We start from the raw sequence: 16,991 nt of genomic DNA on the forward strand, positions 1-16,991 counted from the left end.
AATATGCATTTTACTATTCCTTCACACATTCCAATCTCCCATTTCTTCAAAGTGGTCATTCCCAATGACCTACTCATGCACCCACTTCAGCTACACACAGCTACTCTTGCTCTTGCCATCACCTGGAAAGAGGGAACGAGGAAGGCAGAAAAAGAAAGGGAGAAGTGGAAGTGGGGAAAAAGGAAGGGAAAAGGGAAGCAAATGGCCTTTTCTCAGTGCTCTTCCTTCTTGACCTCTCTGTAGCCTGTGACACTGTCACTCACCTTCTACTCCTTGAAAGGTTTTCATGTCACTGTTCTCTTCCTACATGTCTGACTACCCTTTCTCAGCTCTCCTTTGATACATCTTCAGGTCAAGCCCACTAATATTGAGTTTGGCTTTGCCCTGAGCTCTATTCTTTTTTCCTTGTATACTATTTTCCTTGGTAATCTCATGAAATTCCATGGATTCAATTATTATCTCTACGACAATGATTCTCAAATCTACTTACCCAGACTTAATATCTATGTTTTCCAAACTTGCATCTACAACTGCCTCTTGGACATCTCAAGCAGGACAATTTAAACTCAGTATGTTCAGAACTGAATTTATTATCTTTCCCCAAAAACCCTCCCTTCTTCCTAACATTCCTACCAACACCCACCCAGGCCCCCAGGCTCACAACCTAGGTGTCATCCTTGACTCCTCAAACCCCTCCCCACCACCCCCCATATCCAATCTGTTGGCAAAGCCTGTTGATCTTATCTGTATAACATCTCTCATATATGCCCTCCTCTGTCATCTGACACTACCACCACCCTGATATAGACCCTTATCACATCACACCTGGACCTTTGCAATAGTCTAATGGTTAATGCCCCTGCTTCAAATCTCTCCCCACTACAGTCCCCATAAGCCACCAAAATCATAAATCAAAAGCACAAGTCTGACCATGTTATTTCCCTAATCAATCAACTCTAGCAGCTCCCTATCACCTCATGGATAAAATATAAAATCCTCTGTTTGGTGTTCAAAACCCTTCATAACTGGATACTTCCTACCTCTCTCCCTTGCCCATCTTGCATCTGGCAATCGAGTGACATTCACCCCCTTGCTGTTCCATCCCCTAACTGTAGGCATGTTCTCTAGCTGCCCCTCACGGCTATAATGCTCTTCGTCCTCCTCTCCGACTCTTGGCTTCCCTGGCTTAAAGTCCTAGGTAAATTCCTCCTTTTACAGAAATCCTTTTCTGATCTCCCTTACGTCTCGTGCCCTCTCTTTGTTCATTGATTCCAGTTTGCCCTGCACATGGCGCTTCCGCGCTGTCTCCTCCATTCGATTGTGAGCTCTTTGAAGGCAGTTTCTGTCTTTTGCCTTTCTTTGTGTCCTCGCTGCTTACTTGGCACAGTGCCTGGCACAAGAGCAGGCAATCAATAAATGTTTACTGTTGACTATTATATAATAAATTTTAGGCAGTAGTTTATTAAAATTATTAAAATTTCTAACAAAGGGGCGGCCAGGTGGCACAGTGAGTAAGAGCACCAGCCCCAGAGTCGGGATGACCTGGGGATCAAATCCGGGCTCAGACACTTAGCACCCACCCAGAAATAACTGGCTGTGTAACCTTATGCAAGTTACTTAACCCCAACTGCTTTTAAAAAAAAATTTTCTAACAAAGAAACTAGGAAATACAAGGAACATTACTAAAATGTTACTGATCACACATCCACCAGCTCCTATAAGTTTCTCAGAGGATGTGTGGCCTTCTTGGTTCAGTTTTTTATCTCTTTTGTTCATCAGTTGATTAATCTAATACTAGATTAAGTATTAATTAAGAACTGAGTGATAGTTTTTAGATGTGTGTGCAAAATAAAGAGTTATAAGTGCTCCCCTAAAAAAGTTTATTGCTACTAAAGATGATCATCAATATACATTATGGTACAAAGGACTCAAGCTCTCACTGAGACTTGGCTCCCCTCTGATGACACAGTTTCCCTGGTCACCCTTTTAAGCACTGGTTATAGTTTCACTCATTTCCCCCAACTCTCTGGTCAAGGTCAAAGTCAAGAAATACTCCTTGCTCCTCACTGCCACTTCCAGATTCTCCAACATCATCACTTGGTGTCTATCACTTGGGAGTCCTGAGGATCTGAATTCAAATTATGAATCTGCTTGGGTGAGTCACTTAACATCTCTGGGCCTCTTTATCTGTAATATGAGGAGGCTGACCTCTTAGACCTCTAAGTTTCCTTATTGCTCTACTTCTCTGATCCCGTATGAACCTATGAGCCAAGGATACACAGTATATTCACCAAATAATTTCTATCAACAACTGTCAGTATGATGAAACAATACCTGCAAGGATGAAATCACTTAGACATGAGGGTAGAAACTGTATCAATTGACAAAAATTTGAGTTAATAAACAGGAGAAGAAGAGAGAAATCTATTGCAAGGTTATATATACTGGTGACTGGAGGAGTTTTATGTGTTTTTTAAAATAACTAATGCTTATAAGGCAATTTAACAATTTAAAGTAAACCATGAGTTCTAAATAGTTTAGAGGTATACAAACTATGTACCACATTTTAAAGTAATTTTTCATTAAAAGGATAAAAGTTCCTAATGAGATAACCAGAAAATTCAAGGAATATATCACTAAAAATTTTAAGCTTCTGGAGAAGTAAGTTTCTAAACAGAGGAAAATCTTCCACTAAGAAAAAAACTGGGATTATACACATAAAGTTACAGCATTTAAGTAATAGTATTTTAAAGTCTTATTTTTCCCAGAAATGTGGAACTTTTTCTTTTATTCTTCCCAAGCTGTGCTTGGAGCCAAAACTTAAAAGAATAATAATTGAATAATAAAGAGATAGGACTATTAAGAAGCCAAACTTGTTGGCATTTTCTGCAACAAGGAGTGATGAAATTTATTGTACACATTCAGCCTCTACTGAAATGCTAAACAAGAAAAGGAGTTGGTCTCATGGAAGGCACACTGTGCTTCCATAGTTCTAGAAGTCAAAAGGAAACTGACTTCTGTCAAAAAAAAAAAAAGCAACTTCCACATCAATACATTGCAGAAAATAAGGAACTAGGTTTCTAGCACAATTTTCCCAAAATATCTCTCTAACAGCTCGCTGCTCAATATTTCTTTGTAAAATTCTTATCTGCTGGACTTTCTCTGGTCACCTCAGCTTTTCTCCCCCTATGGTTCAATGTTGCTCTCCTTGAGCTTTCTGACAATGCATTGTGTTCTACCTCTGACATTTTTAGGGCAATGCCACTTTTGAACGGATAATGCCCACAACATATGACTGAGTTTAAAAGTCAATTTCTAAACAGCAAAAGAAAATGATCAATTTCATCACAGATAATATTTCATCTTTTTTGTCATCTAGTTAGTCTTAAAACTTAAAATGTTTTGATAATCCAACCAGAAATTAAGGGGGAAAAGTGTAAGCAAAGAATTAATATAGGATCTAAAGCCTAATTGAGCATTAAAAATTTACTTCAAGTTATGAATATTTACTCTCATTTACTATTTTACTGATCTGAATAAATACTGAATTTTCTCCTCAAAAGCCATTAGATGTACACTAACTGATAAATGGTCAAAGGATATGAACAAGCAATATTCAGAAAAAGAAATCAAAGCTATCAATAGTCATATAAAAATGCTCTAAATTACTACTGACAAATTAAAACAACTCTGAGGTACTACTTCACATTTATCAGGTTGGTTAACATGATAGAAAAGAAAAATGATAAATGTTGGAGGGCATGTGGGAAAATTGTAACACTAATGCACTGTTGGTGGAATTGTGAACTGAGCCAACCATTCTGGAGAACAATTTGGAACTTTGTCCAAAGGGCTAAAAAAAACTGTGCATACCCTTTGATTCAGCAATACCACCCTTAGGTCTAAATCTCAAAGAGATAAAAAAAAAAAAGGAAAAGGACCTACAGGGATAAAAATATTTTTGTAGCAGCTCTTTTAAACTTCATTTCAAAGAACTCAGAAACTAAACAGGCCACAGAGTCCTAAAAAACACTGTCAGCTCAAGAATGATGAAAGGAGCTCATAAATTAAACTCTGGTGATGGAGCTGTAATCAATTCCAAGGAGGAAAAAAAAATGGGAAAAAGTAGTCTAAAAGACCAATCAATATAGCTACAGAGAAAGTTCATCAACAAATCAGGTTTCAAAAGGACAAACCCAAAATATGGATGTGAGAGCATACATGTGAGTGAAAATGGATACAAAGATACAAAGAAGGGTAAAATCTTTTAAGAATAGGATCAGGGAAGCTTAAGCCCACCAAGAAGCAAGACATAAGAAATGCTACTTCAAAACTATACTCAGTCTGTGACCCCATCACAAGCTGCAAGCTTACTGTGTCTGCTCATTCACTCTCTATACTTCCTGTCTAGGTTGCACCTGACATGCTGGAAGCCTTCCTTTAAGACTTTTTTAGGGCACCTACTGATGGAGTATCTAGGTTACACATCTGTCATCTCTCTCATGCCATGAGACTGTCTGCTCCCTCTTCCAGTTTTGTCCTTCCTAAAATATATTCTTATACTTCTTGCATGTGAGTTATTACTGAAAATATGCTGCAGGTCACTTGTACCACCTGCAAAGCATCAAAAACTGATGTTCCAAGATCTATAATCACGGAACATTTATGTTGAAAAGACAGGTCTTTATACTAAAGACTAGCTTGGCATCATTAAAAACACTAACCAATTTACAAAAACAAAATCAAATCTGATCACTTCTTCCTATCCAATTCTAGACCCCCTCCCTGCCCATCTGCAGTGTCTATCCCAAATATACACACACTGATATACAGATACAGTGAATCAGCAATCCCACTGCATTTCAAAATCAAGACAAAAGGCATTTCTACCCATTTAGGTTTTTTAAAATATGATTATTAGATCAATTATCTTTTTTTTTCTTTTTGGAGGGCAATTGGGGTTAAATGACTTGCCCAAAGTCACATGGCTAGTTTTTGTGTTAAGTGTCTGAGGCCAGATTTGAATTCAGGTCCTCCTGACTCCAGGGCTGGTGCTCTATCCACTGTGCCACCTAGCCACCCCGATCAACTATCTTTTAAGTAATCACTTATCTCACCAAAGAAGCACTGTAACATTAAATAATATATCATCTGTAAACATAGACATCTGGAGAACCTTGACACCTATAGGGAGTTATTCTTCCTTTTATAACTTTTATAGGCCATCCTTCATGACAATGGCAAACATCTTTGGCAAATATGCATTTCTGTTTTAAGCCTTGATTGACATAAATAATCAATGAACCACTAAAAAGTTATCTCCATGACTATTTACCAAGGAATTAAATATATATATATATATATATATATGCATACACACATATATTCAAAAGAGACTCCTTGTTCGAAGCAAGCATTCAAAGGCACAATTTACTCCACTGATTTAATTTTCTTTTTTGGGGGGTGGATAGGTAATCAACACACAATGAACATGGTGGGATCATGTAGGAGTTGTATAATAGTCAGCTGTGTGTCTTCAAAGAAGTGGACTGATATAGAGAATGGGTGTTGAAATCTGCCTGTTACTTTTCGAGATTTTCCTTAAGGATATCCCGTAATGTAGGATCATTTCTCATGAAGATGAGAAAACAGATATATTTTATCAATGATATATAATATATATACATATATATTATATATGTGATATTTTATACATGACAGAATGTCAATCACTGATATTCTATCAACTGCCTTGTTTGGGTATTACTATCATCCATAGTTTTGTCTTCTTCTTTTGGTATCTTCTCCACTCTCTGAGATATCTTGTAACAAGACCCTTGATTCTTTAAAGGTCATGCCTCCTCCAGCACAAATTTCCTCCATATAAGCTAGGCATGGTGCAGCCACTCTTCCCAACTTCCTGAGAGACACTTCTGCTTCCTCATATATCACTTCTAAGAATGAGATGCTAGAGTTCAAATGTGGTAGCTCCTGTCACTGATCATGAAAAAAAGATCATTAAAGAAATACTAACAACTTTGATCCATTTAGCATCTACTAATCAACCTGTCAGCTTTATTTACAAGTGTTCTTACTATCATTTGGGTCTTACATCAAGCTTTCTTGAGACTTATTTTTGCTCTCATTCTTTTTTTCTTGTTATATAAAGAAATCCTATCCATAATCTGTTATCACTGTCTTCTGAAGTGCTTTTCATATGAATTTGCATTATAAATCAGTATTGCCCTTAGCTTCCATCTCTCTGCAGTGGGCACTGTAATAAGGAAATTCTTGGCTATGGTGCTTTCTTAGCTGATATGGCCTCTTTGTTATGGCTTTTTCAGGAAATGGTGGCAATCAATAATTTTGTCTCACTCCATTTCTTGCTGTTCCCAATTAGGGAGAAGTCTAATAAATCAGGTTCAATCTACAGCAACTGTTCACAGTCTCTTCTTCATCTGCTGGCCTTTCTTTTAACTCAATGATTTTTACTTTCTCCCAAACCAGGTGATAATCTAACTACCCTCAAGTATCTGCTTCAGATATGATGCTTAGATCAATAACCTTTTTTTATTAATATAAGTCAATTTTATTATTAATGAGGTTGTTTGGTACTTACCTTGTCCACAGTCTTTCAACTCTTTTCTGGAAGAAAGTATTTATAATACATAGGTGAGAAGCTAGAATATATATTGGGGCAACTAGGGAATTCAATGGATAAAGTGCTGGGCCTGGAGTCAGGAAGACTCTTCTTCCTAAGTTCAAATCTGACTTCAGACACTTTCTAGCTGTGACCCACGGCAAGTCACTTAACAGTTTTCTCATCTGTAAAATGAGCTAGAAAAGAAAATGGCAAACCACTTTAGTATCTTTGCAAAGAAAACTCCAAATGGGGTCTCAAAGAGCTATACACAAATGAAAAGTGACTGAGCTGTAGAAATTATCAAGTTGGCCTCATTTACTCCTCAAACCCAAGAAAGTCCCAAAATACTTTCCACCATTCCTCTGTGCCAGCTTTCTAATCGAAGTTACCAAGTTTAAACACTGTTGAACATCACTTTGTCAGTAGGCTTTATTAACCTGGTTTTTTTGATTATAAGAGAGAGTTCAATTGAGGAGGATGATATTTTGGGAAATGACTGTAATGTAAGAATAAAAAAGGCATGAACAAAATATTTTTTAAAAGAAAAAACTATGTGTTCACTATGTGTTCACTTGGTGTGAAGGATCTTGTCAAACTGATAGCAGACTTATTTTACTTTATCCTCTGCAGTAGATATTGGTATATTAGTTGTGATTATCTTCATAGTGCCTTCTTGCCTGTGATTTCCATGACTACTACAGGTTAAGATGACCATGTATCCCATGAAATGATGCTTCTTGTTCTACAATAAGAACAACTCCACCAATTTCTTTGTTCCCTTTTCCAAGAACAGCCAAGGAAGCTAGCCTCCCAAATGGCTGCAATTTCCTTCTATCTTTTGCTTTTGTTTATCAAAAGTGTTAACGGATGCTATTGTTTAGTTCTTTCTTAAGTATATCAATTCAATGGTCACTGAACAAAGATGTCACATTCAGAGTCTATACAACTAAAGTAATGTTTATAGATCAGCAAAAAATATTATTTTTAGCAGCCCCTTCTCACTTTTTCATAATTCTACCACCACTACTATGGAAACATACAGGGGCTACAGAGGTCTGACAGCCATTTTTTTGCTTTTCTTTAATTCACCACCTGCCTTCAACAAACAATTTATCACTCAGAAGCCAATCTACAAGTCTCTCTGATCTTAGCTAAGTCAGTTTTTAGACAGCAGACTCAGACTGTCTCCAGTACTGTGGTCAAAGTCGGAGTATATGGGATCTGCTAGAGCTTGTGCTCCACTGGCATAGCCTGCAGGGATCCAGAATCACTCTCATGCCACAAGGAGACATTAGAAATAGGACAATAAAAAGGGGCCTGTTTGGTTCGGGTTTGAGTTATGCTGACGGGAAAAAAAGAACAGATAGAACCTCTGCTTGCTATATAGGTTGAGATGAGAATGGACTATGAAGAAATTAAAAAGAGAGAGGAGCAGAAATATTCAACTCTGATTTTGCTTCTGTTTTGTCTACCAAGGAGAATAACCTTCAGACTGATAAAAAAAAAAAAAACGGAAATACAACACAAAATTTGAAAACCAAGGTAACTGAGAAAATGGTACCTAGAAAGGAATTCTAATCACTTTGCCTGAACAAACTACATTCCAGGCTAATGAAAGAACTTACAGGTGTGATTGCTGAACCTTAAGAGAAAGTAAGGTGAATGGAACAGGTTCCAAGCAACTAGAGGTGAGAAAATGTCCCAATTTTTTAAAAGGGGGGAAAAAACAAATGCTTTAATCCATAGACTGGTAGGCTTGATAATAGATCTCTGGTTAAAAAAATTGGAGAACCCATTATTAAAGGGATAACCCATATGGCAAAAAATATTTACAGCAGCCTTTTTTGTGGTGACAAAGAATTGGAAACTGAGGGGATATCCATCAATTGTGGAATGGTTGAAAAAGTTGTGTTATATGGTTGTGATGGAATACTGTGGGTTGTAAGAAATGATGGACTAGGAAGACTTGCATGACCTGATGCAGAGTGAAGTAAGCAGAACCAGAAGAACAGCAGTACTATAAAGACAATCCACTAGGAAGGGCTTAGTAACTCTGATCAATACAATAACCCACCACAATCCCAAAGGACTCATGATAAAACACACTATCCACCTCCAGAGGGACAGCTAACTGACTCAGATTACAGATTGTGGCATATTTTGTTTCTTTTTTCTTATTTTTCCTGAACATGCTAATACAGAAATTTATTTTGTAAGACTTCATATTTGTAACGAGTTTTGTATTTCTTGCCTCTTCAATGGATGTGGGAGGGTGCTGGGAGAGGGAGAGAGTACTAAACTGAAAATAAAATAAAAGTGAATTTAAAAAATAAAGGGATGGTTTTTGAACAATTAGAGAAAAAGATAACATTATGAGCTTATTAAGATTAAGTAATACCAATCTGATAGAATTTCCCTTTTTTGACTAGCAGATTGAGGAATGCCATAGACACACTAGGTCTGCCTTGCAGAAAGGCATTTGAAGGATATTTTGTGAAAATCTATGAAAAAGAAAGAGTGACATGTTTTAAGTGATTTTTTCAGGCTGTCTTATCACTGATCTTTGAAGAATCTGACCTGCTTATTCTATAACATATGAACCTTATGGCTAAGTATCTCTAAGTCAAAAAAAGAGGCAGTACTCAAAGTCAGGCAATCAGATAAGCAAATTGCCTCAGCACAGTTCTTTATCACCTAAATACAGTTGAAATAAGGCTAAGTGACTATACTAAAAGCCTTGACAAAAGGACCACCTATAAAAGTATGCAATATGGATGACACAACACCTTGAAATGATTAATACACCTTTTCACCAGGATTTTTTTAAAATCAGAAAACTATATGCAGTAGTTTTTTTATAAATATATACACATATATGTGTATACACACATATATATGGAATTGCTGACCAAAAAAAAGTATTTTTGCTAACCATAAAAACAAAAAGCATTATGACTCCATTCTTTTTTTTTTCAGACATACATCTTTTTCATCCTTAAAAGCAGTCATTAATCAGAACAAGAATCAGAAGAGTATAGAATGAAGGATACATAGGCTACCTGTGTTCTGCTGGAACAGGAGGAGGCCAAACTGCAGGATCTCGTAATGGTTCATCTTGATAAGACACAGGAAAATCTGGGGGCTTGTCTATCTTAAAACTTTCTAAGGTATTGACAATACTCTTAACTTGTTCATATTCTTCTAGCAATTCCTGTCGAACCTTAAAAAAAAAATCAACATTTATTTTATGACTTGATGCATGTTAAAATTTACAAAACTTCTAAAAGCACAGTTCTATTAAAAAAAATTTTTGCAAAGATTAAACAAATGTAATAGAGTATTTTTTTATGTAAGAAATTAAGAAACAGGGCACCTAGGTGGCGCAGTGAGTAAAGAGCCAGCCCCGGAGTAAGGAGCGCCTTAGTTCCGTTGTGGCCTCAGACACTTAACACCCACCAAAAAAAAAAAAAAAACTAGCCATGTAACCTTGGGCAAGTTACATAACCCCCAAAAAGCAAAAAAATAAAAAAAAAATAAGAAGAAATTAAGAAACAGGTCATTTAAAAGAGACATAGGAAGACCTGTACAAATTGACAGATTAAAATAAGGAGAACCAAAACAATTTATATTATAATATCAATATTAGAAAACAATTTTAAAGATATTAACTGACAAGGAATAAAAAGAACATGACTAGGAAAATGGTTTACAAATAACTTTTAAAGCTGTAAGAACTTAGATAAATGCAATGACCCTCCATGATTTCAAATATCTGATGAAACTCTCTACCCACCTCCTGACAGAGAGGAAATAGACTTAGGAGTACAGAATAAAACATATTTTTTGAAACCACACAAGGAGGAAATTTTTCATGCATGTGTAAGGTAATGCCAAGGAAAGGCAACTTCCCAAGGTTCAAAATACCAGCATAGGTGCTCTCCATTTTATTCAGTGACAAATTAAGAACAGAGAAGATCAAAACATGACATCATTCAAAATACAGCATTTACTAAGTGTGATTAAATAATCTCCAAGTACTACCCCACCCCAGGACCTTACATTCATTCAATCAATTACAAAGTCCCAGTTCTAAATACTACTCCACCCCTAGGCTGTATCTTCATTTAGTCCATCACAAAGCCCCTCTTCTCAAATGGAGATTAGTTTCCAATCATAAGTAAAGTACATTCATTTGTTCAATCATAGAACACAAAAAGGTCAAAAGTTCCCCACCCCTGGATCACAATTGAAATCTACCCCAGAGTTACAACAAGTTTAAGCACAGCACTTAATACCCAAATGGAGGTCTTTTCTTCATCTTGACAGGAGGCAAGTTCTCAGCAATCTTTGTTCCTGGGGAGACAAAGCTTAGCAAGGCCACAAGATACATTGCCAGTCTCTTCATTAATTCATCCTCTGTCTGCAGAACAGTCCTAGGACCCCTGAAAACATTAGCAAAACACTCTCCCAGGATTTCTGTAATCATACAACAAGAAAATCCTTCTTCAGGGCTTCTGAACCAACAGAAAGGTTCCCAGACCCCTGCAACAACAGCACTGTCCTTCACCAGTGGACAGTATTCACTCTCTGTCTGCAGGACAGTCTCAAGAACTCTGAACCAACAGAAAGGTTCCCAGACCCCTGCAACAACAGCACTGTCCTTCACCAGTGGACAGTATTCACTCTCTGTCTGCAGGACAGTCTCAGGAGCTCTTAACCAACAGCCAGGTTCCAGAACTTCTTCAACAACAGGACTGTCTTTCCCCAGTGGACAAATCTGGCAAAACAACATCAAAACAGACAGACAAAGTACCAGCAAAACAGCCATGTCTCCTCAGTCCTTGGCAGCTCGGGGGGCAGGTCTCAAAAGTCCAGGGCGATTCAAAGTGGCCCTCAGCAATCCTCTCAGTTTCTCTCTGCCTCCAAAGGTGCTGCTTCCAAAAAGTTCTTCTGCCTCTCTCTTGTGTCTCTCCAAATCTATGTCACCAGCTCCTCCCAGTTTAGGACTCTCTTTTCAAGTCAACAAGTCCATCCCACAGGTGGGATTAACAAACTCTGGGTTTTAACACAATCAAACCAAAAACCAAGCCAATACAGGGGAATCTTTAAATGCCAGTACTATTACAGCATGTCTCTTCATATTTGTTACAAGGAATTTTCTTTTTTTTCACCCCACGGGGTGGAGGTGGGGGGGTGGTAAGATGGAGAGAGACCAGATGCTTGGCACAGTGGATAAAGCACCAGTCCTAGAGTCAGAAGAACCTAAGTTCAAATCCAGTCTCAGACACTAGCTGGATGACACTGGGCAAGTCACTTAGCCCTGTTTGCCTCAGTTCCTTATTTGTAAAATGAGCCAGAGAAGGAAATGGCAAACCACTCCAGTATCACTGCCAAGAAAACCTCAAATGGAGTCACAAAGAGACATGACTGAAACAACTCAACAAGGAGGGAGAGAAAAGATTTCTGTTAATTAAAAAAAAGTAAAACTTTGCATTAAATAAATCTTTGTGACATAATTCAAAAACCCTAGAAAATATTTTTGTCTAATTCAGACAACCAATAAATCAAGATCTGTAATTTCCCAACTTTTAAACATTACCTAGAGCTCAGAAATATTGAGTCATTTTAAATTTTCCACTAGGCAACCAATAGGCATCAAGAGAAAAGATTTTAACCCCAGGTCTTCCTGACTCCAGTTCCATATTCTGATCATTACACTACCCCATCACGTTTCTCAGTTAAGACAATAGTCCAGATAATTTTGATTACATTAAATTTAAAAGGTTTTGCACAAACAAAGCCAATGAAACCAAGATTAGAAGGGAAGCAGAAAGCTAGGAAACAATCTTAAAGACAGTGTCTCTGATAAAGGCCTCATTTCTAAAATATAAAAAACTGAGTCAAATTATTAAGAATTCAAGTCATTTCCCAAATGATAAATGGTCAAAGGATGTGAACAGTCAGTTTTCAGATGAAGAAATTAAAGCTATCTATAGTTATATGAAAAAAAAATACTCTAAACCACCATTGGCTAGAGAAATACAAATTAAAACAACTCTGAGGTACCACCTCACACCTATCAGAATGGCTAGCGTGACAAACCAGTAAAATTATAAATGTTGGAGAAGATGTGGAAAAACTGGAACATTAATGCTTTGTTGGTGAAGTTGTAAACTTATCTAACCATTCTGGAGAGCAATTTGGAACTACACCCAAAGGGCTATTAAACTGTGTACACCCTTTGACCTAGTAATACCATCACTAGGTCTATATCCCAAAGAGATCATAAAAAAGGGGAAAGGACTCACATGTACAAAAATATTTATAGCAGCTCTTTTTGCGATGGCAAAGAATTGGAAATTGAGATGTCCATCAATTGAAGAATGGCTGAACAAGTTGTGGTACATGAATGTAATGGAATAAATACATTGTTCCATTAGAAATGATAAGCAGGCAGATTTCAGAAAAACCTGGAATGACTAACATGAACTGAAGCTGAGTGAAGTGAGCAGAACCAGAAGAACACTACACAGTAATAGCAATACTTTGCCATGACCAACTTTGACAGACTTAGCTTTTCTGAGTAATGCAAAATTCCAAAAGATTCATGATGGAAAGTGCTATCCACGTCCAGAGAAAAAAATATGGAGTCTGAATGCAAATCAAAGTATACTATTTTCTCGTTTTGTTTTGTTTTTTCTTTGCCATAGTTTTTCCCTTTTGTTCTGATTCTTCTTTCACAACATGACTAATATGGAAATATGTTTAATAAGATTGTATATGTATAACTTTGCTGTCTTGGGGCGGTGGTAAAAAAAGGAGGGGGAAAATTTAGAACTCAACATCTTATAAAAGTAAATGTTGAAAACTAAAAATGAATAAAAGAAAAACACAAATTAACATTAAAATAAGATAATTGTCCAGAGAAACAGTTTGAAGATATATCAAAATGAAAATAAACATCAGTAAAATAAATTATGCAACTTTGCAATGGGAGTCATATTGCAGTAATATATTTTGAATAGTAAATTTAATGCCTCCAGTACCTGCCAAAGGATATAATAACCACTACCATACAAGTCAGTGTAAAGTACAACAATATAAATAATTGAGCAGTGGTAAACAATTTCCAGTGAAATAAGAAATCTGTTTTTAAAAACTTCCTAGGCTTTTTAAATAAACTTTGTAAATGGAAAAAAATAACTGCTGACCCAATAGCACTGTGAATTACACTTTCAATTTTTAATTTAATCTAACTTTATTTTTAATCAGGTCATTTCTTTTTATTTAATATTTTATTTTTCTCAATTAGATGTAAAAATAATTAACATCCATTTTTTAAAATTTCAAGTTTCAAATTCTCTTCCTCCTTTTCCTTCCTCCTCATTAAGAAGGCAAGCAATTTGATATAGATTATACATGTGCAGTCATGTAAAATATATTTCCATATTAGTCATCATGAAAGAAAAAAGACCACCCCCCCCAAAAAACAAGAAAAATAAAGTTTTTTTAATGTGCTTCAATCTGCATTCAGACTCCATCAGTTCTTTCTCTAAGATGGATAGCATTTTTTCATCATAAATCCTTCAAAACTGTCTTGGGATCTTTGTATTGCTGAGACTATAAACCTAAGCCATTCACAGAAAATCATCCTATAATATTGTTGTTACTGTGTACAATGTTCTCCTGGTTCTGCTCATTTCACTTTGCATCAATTCATGTTGTCTTCCCAGGTTTTTCTGAGAGCATCCTACTTGTCACTTCTTATATTACAATAGTACTCCATCAAAATCATATACCACAACTTGAATAGCCACTCTCCCACTGACGGGTATCTCCTCAATTTCCAATTCTTTGCTACTACTGCTATAAAGATTTTTGTATACATATATCCTTTTCCTTTTTGTTTTTTATTTCTTTGGGATCCAGACCTGTTAGTGGTATTACTGGGTCAAAAGGTATGCATGGTTTTACAGTTCTTTGGGCATAGTTCTAAATTGCTTTCCAGAATGGTTGTAGCAGTTTCACAACTCCACCATTAAGTTTCAGTGTTCCCACACACTCCAACATGTGTTATTTTCTTTTTCTGTTACATTAGCCAATCTGATAAGTGTGTGTGGTACCTCAGAGTTGTTTTAATTTGCATTTCTCTAATTTATAGTGATTTTGAGCATTTTTTCATACAAATATAGTTTTGATTACTTCATCTGAAAACTGCCTGTTCATATCCTTTGACCATTTATCAATGGGAGAATAGCTCTTATTTTTATAAATTTGACAATTCATATATTTGGGAAATAAGGACTTTGACAGAGAAACTGTCATAATATCACTCTTTGAGCCATATCCCTCTCTTCCCCTCCACATAAAAGCTCTTTCACACCTCTTTTATGTGAGATAATTTACCGCATTCTATTTCCCTTTTTCCCCTTCTCCCAGTGCAGTCTTCTTTCTTATCCCTTAAATTTTATTTTTTTAGATGTCATTCTATCACATCCATGCCCCTCTATGTAAAGTCCTTCTAACTGCTATATATATATATATCTTCCCATAGAAACCTTGTGGTCTTCCCCTCCCAGATTGACTTTTTTGAGTAGACAAATTAGGCCATCTTTTGCATCATTTCTTACCTAACCTTAAATCACTGAATGGGTGTTGCCTCACACAAACTGAGAACTGGGAAAAACCTCAGCTTAAAAAGGCCAAGGTCTCCCATTGCATCTGGGGTCATTTCCAGTTTGCAAGTCAAGACATCACCTTCCTGATGTCATTGGTCCTCTTTGAGAATGAAGGACAAACAACAATAGGAATGTAAACAGTTTAACCCAGGGGTGGGGAACCTACAGCCTCAAGGCCCCCTACTCCTGGATTTTATTCTTATTGAATCCCTTAAGATGTCTCTTTCCTCTTTACCTTTTTATACTTCTCTTGAGTCTTGTATCTGAAAGTTAAATTCTCTATTCAGCTCTGGTCTTTTACTGAAAATACTTAAAAGTCCTTTATCTCATTAAATATCCATTTTTTCAACACTGAAGATTTATAGTCATTTTTGCTGGGTAGGTTATTCTTGGTTTTAATCCTAGCTCCTTTGCCAGAATATTATATTGCAAGCCTTTTAATGTAGAAGCTGCTAAATCTTATGTTATCCTGACTGTGGCTTCATGATATTTGAATTGTTTCTTTCTGGCTGCTTGCACTATTTTCTCCTTGACCTAGGAACTCTGGAATTTGGCTATAATATTTCTGGGAGTTTTCATTTTGGGAACTCTTTCAGGAGGCAATCAGCAGATTCCTTCAACTTCTACTTTACTGTCTAGATCTAAGATATTGGGGCAGTTTTCCTTGAAAATGACTTGCAAGATGATGTCAGGTTCTTTTTTTTTTACATTGCTTTCAGGTAGTCCAGTAATTTTTAAAATATCCCTCCTTGATCTATTTTTCAGGTCAATTGTTTTTTCCAATGCAATATTCCACATTTCTTTGACTTTTTTTCACTTTGTTTTACTGTTTCTTGATGTCTCATATAGTCATTAGCTTCCACTTGCTCAATTCTAATTTTTAAGGAATTATTCTCTTCAGTGTGCTTTCTATACCCCCTTCTCCATCTGCCCAATTCTACTTTTTAAGGAATTCTTTTCTTCAGTGAATTTTTGCACATATTTTTCCATGTGGCTAATTCTTCTTTTTAAGGCATTCTCTTCAGTAGATTTTTGTGCGTCTTTTACCATTTGGTCTGTCCTGTTTTATAAGTATTATTTTTTTTCACTATTTTTTGAGCCTCCTTTATCATGCTGTTAACTTTTTCCAGACTTTCATCATTCTCATTTCTTTTCCCAATTTTTCCTCTATTTGATTTTGAAATTCCTTTTTGAGCTCTTTCAAAGAATTCTTTTTGAGCCTGAGACAAATTCATCGTTTTCTCTGAGGCTTTGGATGTACTAGTTTTGACTTTGTTATCTTCTTCTGAGGTTGTGTTTTGATCTTCCCTATCACCACAGTAACTTCCTATGGACAGGTTCTTTTTGTTGTTGTTTGCTAATTTTTCCAGCCTATTTCTTGACTGTTAATTTTATGTTTAAGTTGGGCACTGCTCTTAGGCTAGAGGGGACACTGTCCCAAACTTCAGGGGTTTTGTGTAGCTGTTGTCAGACCTAGTTCAGGGAGCTGGGAGGGAAGAGAGTTTGTAAGTTTTCAATTCTTCTAAGGTGGCATGATCTAAGGAGAGGAGTGTTTACTACTCTCCTAGCCTTTACTCTGGTCTGTGAGGGACCACAAGCACTCTTTTCCACCCTTGAACTGTGAACAGTAAATACCCTTGAACATGTTTTCTGCTCCCCTGCTGAGCAAG

The 16,991-nt window shown here is 36.5% G+C and overlaps 1 protein-coding gene and 1 long non-coding RNA gene across 2 annotated transcripts in view; one reads left to right on the top strand and one right to left on the bottom strand.

Annotated features, from left to right (window-relative positions):
• The window catches only part of LOC138155242 (uncharacterized), a 228,781-nt gene extending 219,028 nt beyond the window's left edge, over positions 1 to 9,753 (top strand). The window contains exon 4 of the long non-coding RNA XR_011166785.1: positions 9,620 to 9,753. This is a non-coding gene — a long non-coding RNA (uncharacterized lncRNA). The remainder of the gene's footprint in view (positions 1 to 9,619) is intronic.
• KATNAL1 (katanin catalytic subunit A1 like 1) overlaps positions 1 to 16,991 on the bottom strand; it is a 93,433-nt gene that overhangs the window by 53,109 nt on the left and 23,333 nt on the right. Inside the window, exon 3 of the mRNA XM_069080350.1 lies at positions 9,703 to 9,863. Within this exon, the coding sequence (XP_068936451.1) occupies positions 9,703 to 9,863 (161 nt within the window). The remainder of the gene's footprint in view (positions 1 to 9,702; positions 9,864 to 16,991) is intronic.

Source organism: Petaurus breviceps, unplaced genomic scaffold, assembly GCF_028583685.1.
Source record: "Petaurus breviceps papuanus isolate PSGF00001 unplaced genomic scaffold, PetGlider_PUasm1.0 91133, whole genome shotgun sequence".
In the NCBI taxonomy this organism is placed as follows: domain Eukaryota; kingdom Metazoa; phylum Chordata; class Mammalia; order Diprotodontia; family Petauridae; genus Petaurus; species Petaurus breviceps.